Genomic DNA, 6627 nt, shown 5'->3' with positions numbered 1-6627 from the left:
TACCCATGCAGCCCTCAACAGCCTGCCAAAACTGGGTAAGTGGCCCTCTGCTCAAAATAATTGCCCATCCCTGTTCTAATATCTAACCTACATCTCCCTTGTTGCAACTTAAACCAATTACTTCTTATCCTGTCTCCTGTGGACACAGAACAACTGATCCCATCCTCTTTTAATAACTCTTTCTGTGTCTGAAGACTGTTATCAAATCCCGCTCAGTCTTCTCTTGTCTAGACTAAGTCATCCCAGTTTTCCTCATATTCTAGCCAATTTAAACCTCCAAGTAAGTTTTAACCAGACCCTATCAGATACTTCAGTGAAAGTTAAGACCTCAAATTTATTGGAACCAAAAAAAGTAAAAATTTTTGTCTGGCATGATTTTTCCCAGTTGTGTTTTTTTAATAACCTACATAATAATACTTGTTGTTCCTGGCTCTGATATTCTGTGAGTGCTTCGTAATGTTTTCCTGTTTCTTTTTTGCAGGGAATTTACTAAATTAGATTTACCAAATGGTAGATTTCAGGATCACTCTTTCCTTTTCCAGATACTTGGTACCTCATCTGTTATTTTCAAATCCTTTGGTGCCGCCTCAGTGTCTCATGCCTTGCAAAACAGAAAATGGAGCTGTTTGTTTGTTAGCTAATTCCCTAAAGAAGCTGTGGGATCCATGTGATCCAGACCTTCAATTCAATGTCTAAGTATTTCCTTACCTGCTTTTTTGTGTGTGTGTGTGTGGGGGGAAATTGCTCATTTACAAGACTGTCAATGCTACCTAATTATTCAAACTTTCCCTTTCCTTAATTTTCTTCTCACAGATATATTTGAATAGCTCAGACATTTTGGCATTTCATCCTCGTCCTTAGTAGCGGACTTCTTTACTCACAAGCATTTCTTTTCCTCCAGATGTATTTGTATCTGTATCTCCCTTAATCCCACTGGCATTAACTTATTTGGCATTTTAGTTGCCTTATCTTTTAACTGTGCACTCTTGTCTGGTTCCCTTCCTTTTCATTCTCAGTACACAATTTTTGTTTGATTGGTGGGATTTTAGCTGTTTTATTTTTTAAAACCACATCTTTAAACAGCCTCTTCTTATAAGACTACATTCTCCAAGTCTTATATCCCACATAGAACCATAGAGAAGTATGGCTGGAAGGGACCTCCAGAGGACACAGAGTGCTCTTTTTTCCCCAAAGACACTGTTGAGTTTTGGGCCTTATTGAATTCATGAAGAAGTGGGATGTGTTGCAGCCCCTTTAATTTTGCAGGTTCCCCCTCCCTCCCTCTCTGCTCCCCGTTGACTGGTGGAGGGGCCCCGCTTGCAGGTTGCTCCTGACTGATAGGGAAGCAAAAACTGTGATTTTAAATATGGTGCCATTGTGACTCCCTGCTGATCAGCTGCAAGCAGTGGGGCTGCCAGGGTTCCTCAGCCAATCAGCGGTAAGAGGCAAAAACAGTACCATATTTAAAATTGCAGTTTTTGCCTCCCCACCAATCAGGAGCAAGCCATAAGCAGGCTCCTCCACCAATCAGCAGTGGGATGGGGAAGGAAGGGGTGCCACAGTACATGCCACTTCCTCTGTGAATTCAGTAGGGCCCTATTAATAGTGTACTACAGGATATCCCTAGCACCTTTCACAATTTTAGTAATTCCTTCAGAGCATTTTCCCCCCACCCAATATTTTCTTGAAATACATTCTCTTCCTTTCAACACAAAAGGGGCTTCAAATATGGACTGGTTCCCTTTGCAGGCAGAGCTTTAAGATGGGGGCATAAAATCCACTAGCTTCTTCTCATTCCTCACTGTCCAGCTATAAAAGGTAGCTGATGGCAGTGACACATTTACAGCATTTAAAGAAATCGAATTACTCTTTGGGAATGAAGATCATGCTTTTGAACTTCCAAGAGTCAGGAATGTATCTGAATGAGACTACTATAAAAGAGGTTTGTTACCCACTGGAGTCATGATATATCTTTGATATTGGGCCTTGTTAGGATGCTACATCCATTCCAGATCAGAAGATGGGTGGTGAGAGATGCACATATGTTTCCACATGCCCTCTTCCTACACAAATTGCTTCAGACAAGATATGAACAATTCAGATGACTACACAGCAGGACATTAAGGGCATGTTTCCACTGCAGTGGTAGCAAGCCCCAGTGGGGACACTTCCAAACATGCCCTGTCCACCCACTCCCACCTCTAGGAAAAGGCCAGTTGAGATGTTCCAAGGGCTGCTTTCAAGCATACTAGAGACTGAAGGCTTGAAATCAGGTGCTGGGGCCAACCACAGGTACTGGGGCCAACCACAGAGCACCTTCATTGGTGTATTTATGGTTTTGGAACATGCAGGTACAAGCAGGAAGGCTGGATGTGCTCAGGGATATCCAGGGCAGGACTATTGCCACTGTGATGTAGCGGTGTCCTAGATTGCACAGAAGTAGCTATCTGTACGCGGGTGCAATTCAACTACATGTTTTAGGTATGGGCAAAGCCAGCTGTGGCACTGTGGGAACCACTGGCTGAAAATGTGTATGATGCCCAGGAGGCTAAGAGAATAGCAGGTTGTGCAGTTCAGTAGTGGCAGGCTAGGCTAGGCTTACCCATGAGAATAATCTTCAGCTAGCTCTGTGACTTGGGGGAGGAACCTTTTCACGGATTACAACACTGACAAACTTACCTCGTAATTGTACTTGTACTTCAGGTTCCAGCGACAGATGGGGCACTGACCAGAAGGGTTGGGAGGAGTCGGTGCCTCAGTATGTTCTATTATTTTGCCTTCAATCTAGGAAACAAGTTGAAGGATAAAGTGATCATGAGGAAAGCGCAGTCTAGGCTTGTGCATGCCTTTGGGGAGCTAAAGAAGGTCTATTACTTGAGATCCAACAGCACACTCAGCACTGTATAAGGAGATAAGCCGCAGACTGTGCATGTTCTCAAATCTAACTCTAAATCAGTGGTTACCAACCAGTGTATCTTGATCCACTGGTAGATCTTGGAGCCTCTTGTGGTAGATCTCAGAGCCTCTTGGAGTTGATCCAAGGCTGGGGTGGGGGGCTGAGTGCCCGTGTGCATGCATGTGCACACCCCAGTCCAGCAGGTCAGTCTATGAGGAAGGGAAGCAGCGGGGGCTAGATCAAGGCCCCCGCAGTGAGGACAGTGCCGCAGGGGCAGGAGCAGGGGTAAGTTGCGTGGGGCACCAGCTGGGTGCGACTTACCTGCTGGGGAGTTGCACCCCCAAATAATTTTTTCTCCCTCTGCCTCGATCTGCCTCCCCCCTTCCCTCCCGACAGACTTACCTACTGGGTGTGGGGAGAGAGGGGAGGGTGCATGGTAGATCTTGGGTTGCTTTTAAATGCCAAAGGTGATCTGCTACTTTAAAAAGTTGGAGACCACTGCTCTAAATTATATAATGATGCTTCTATTCTGCCTTTAGAAAAAAATTCCATAGTCTAGCACATCTCACTGCTAGGTGGTGTTTCCTGACTCTGCAGCTTAAGCCCTCTTAAAGAAATCTGCAAATGAAACGGGTGGGTGGAGGTTTAGGGGGGGAAAAAAGAGGCAAGAAGTGTTATTTTTAAACAAGTCTTCAGCTCTTGAGCAAGAATCCTCTCAACTTTTAGCTGAATGGAAAGATAAGGTTAAACCTAGCAGAGCTTTTCTCCAAAATTAGTCAAAAGGTTTCGTTTAAATAGTTGAATCATAGTTAAAAAAATTGAGCACTATAATAATAAGTTGGCATCTCAGCTATCAGTGAAAAGGTAGGATGGCAGTAGGACCTCAAGATGGCAGGAACATAATAAAAACATGGATAATTAAAGTCTTGTGCCTTTTTTGCAGAGTTGGGCCAACAATAATAAATTTGTATGCCAAGGCTATGCAGTAAGCAAAGACTTTTTAAGTACCACTTCAGAGGCCTACTAAATGTCACTCAGTAAATTTGTTTGCAGTAGCGAAAGCCTAACTAATTCTAAACGTTCGATACAGCTTCTCCCTCCCTCCACACATTGTGAAGAAATGTCGTGTTACTTTGTCAGAAAAATAGCAGATTCAGACTGCCTGCTTTCAGCCCCTGTCAGTGCAGTGTAATATCAAGTGGAGACAAATATTAAGTTTTCTGCAGTTGAGACGGAGCCAGTGTCAACCACTGTGGTATGAGTTTCCGGAAATGCCTTCTACCACAACCAGTGCTTGGGATCTATGCCATCTTTGCCTAGTGACTTCCACATGGAAACAATAGGGTCTGTTGTGGGTGGAACAACTCCCATCTCTCTCCAAAAGAGAACATGCTGCCAATTTTTGCTAAGTTAGGTTTTGTTCAGTTTGTGGTCATGCAAAAACCCTAACTTGAAGCTGAGAATCTAGCCAAACAGAGGCTGGTACCTAATCTTTCATTCCTGGGCAAGGTCATTTTGTGGCAAGTCAACTTAAATAGTTTCTGGTTGCATCATAAGTCTTGACTGTTGTCAGGCTGGGTTCAGATCTGATGATAGTAGATTTCATAGACATCAGGGCTGGAAGGGACCTCGGAAGATCACTGAGTCCAGCCCCCTGCCCAAAGGGCAGGAAGTCATAGGATCCCAGCAAGATAAGCATCCAATTGCTCTTGAAGGTGTTCAGTGTAGGTGCTTGAACCACTTCCGATGGCAAGCTATTCCAGACTTCAGGGCCTCGGACAGTAAAGAAATTCTTCCGTATGTCCAGCCTGAAATGGTCTTGCAGTAGTTTATAACCGTTCAATCTCGTCATCCCCTGGGGTGCTCTGGTGAACAAAACATTCCCCCAGGTACTGGTGGTCACCCCTGATAAACTTATAGGTGGCCATCAGATCGCCCCTGAACCTGCGCTTTTGCAGGCTAAAGAGCCCCATGCCTCTCAGCCTGTCGTCGTAAGGTTTGTTTTCCTGACCTCTGATCATGCACGTGGCTCTCTTCTGGACTCTCTCAAGCTTCTCCCCATCCTTTTTGAATTGTGGAGCCCAAAACTGGACACAGTACTCCAGCTGTGGCCTCACCAAGGCCAAGTACAAGGGGAGAAAGACGTCCCAGGATTTGCCTGAGAAGCATCTATGGATGCAAGCCAGCGTTTTGGTCGCTTTACTAGCCGCAGCATCACATTGCAGGCTCATGTTCATCTTGCGGTCAATGACGACCCCCAAGTCTCTTTCTTCCAAAGTGCTAGCCAGTTGCAGGTTTTTCCTCCCAAGGTGGAAAACCTTGCATTTTTCAGCACTAAACATCAGGTTCTCGTCCGCCCGTTTGCTGAGCCTGTATAGGTCAGCCTGGATCACCCTCCTGTCTGAGTAAAGACTGCATTAGCTGCTTTGCTGAATGATATCATCCTGGGAATGGATATAAATTCTGACCCCGTGTTGAAACTATATATAATTCCCTCTTGCAGAAAGTAGAGAGGGTATTATTGTTTTATTTTTTTAGCTACTGCTCCTCCACTTCTGGCTACTATCATGTGCAGTTACCTCATTCATTCACCATGTGTAGTGGCTCAATGGGAGGCATAATGACGCAGCACAGGTTGTGCACTTCCAGTATGCTAATGAAGCCCTGCCATCTTGCATCTGAGATTTGTTCAGCAGATAAACAGTAAATATGTCACCCCACATTTGATAAAGACTGAAGCACAGCTGAGGACAAGCTGGCTGAAACTGCATCCAGGTAATATTGAAGTAATGTTGATAGCGTGGGTTGAGTAGCAACAAGGTATGGCAGGGATTACGTCTGTCTCTGTAACTGATGATGAATGTAAACCATTGGTAATGATATTTTCCATTCTGTAACTATCGATGGGGCTTCCACTGCTACTGAAAAATTATACATCAGAAGCTGTCAGGATCTCCCCCAGTTCTACATTTGGCCAGACGCTTGTGACCATTTTATCCATTTTGGACACATTTTGTTATCTCAAGTCTAAATGATTCCAACATACTCTCTCTAGAGAGCACGTTTCCTCCGTGAAAATAAAGACCATGTGGAATTCAGAAATCCATGAAAGTGAAAGCCACTTGTTTATAAAAGAATAAACTGCTTTTAACATGGTGTTCTCCCTAAGGACATTCCAGTGTTGGGATTCATTCTCCCAACTGGGTTCAAAAAGTCTCAGACTATGGACCTTCCAAACATGCTGCTTGATCCTCTTTTGAGGGAGAAAAGACAGACAGACTCTCACCATTCCTCAACTTCCTTGGTTGCTTTTACTCATCAGTCTCATATCGAAGGAATCTAGCAGCTTGGATAGGTCTTTTATTTTACACAGTGAAACAAATCTAAAATACCAAACAAGTGTCTCTGGGTTTATTTTGTGAATCACATAATGATGTATGCACACCTAACAGTTCCAGTATTCCATAGTACCCTTAAAAAGAGCTTGCCACATCCTGCTTGACAATCATAGGCTTAGAATCTTATGCTGCTTCCGGTCAGATAAGAGGAAGGGATCCAGGAGTCTAATAACCTCCAACCCACTTGATGTGTCTAATTTTCATGATACATGTTTACATTTGTTTTACAATCACATCATAAACTATTTACTTATGAATGGCACTAATCAGAACAAGAATATGCACAGTATGTCCCATCTTCAAACTAAATACATGAGTGTTACAAAAAACCCT

General features: G+C 43.8%; 1 protein-coding gene across 1 annotated transcript in view; it reads right to left on the bottom strand.

Moving 5' to 3' along the window:
- Positions 1-6627, bottom strand: part of MRPS18A (mitochondrial ribosomal protein S18A) — a 55066-nt gene that overhangs the window by 15891 nt on the left and 32548 nt on the right. The window contains exon 3 of the mRNA XM_019548597.1: positions 2680-2784. Within this exon, the coding sequence (XP_019404142.1) occupies positions 2680-2784 (105 nt within the window). The remainder of the gene's footprint in view (positions 1-2679; positions 2785-6627) is intronic.

Source organism: Crocodylus porosus, unplaced genomic scaffold, assembly GCF_001723895.1.
Source record: "Crocodylus porosus isolate Cpor-Errol unplaced genomic scaffold, CroPor_comp1, whole genome shotgun sequence".
Taxonomy (NCBI): Eukaryota; Metazoa; Chordata; order Crocodylia; family Crocodylidae; genus Crocodylus; species Crocodylus porosus.
This window is presented reverse-complemented; position numbering and strand designations above follow the sequence as displayed.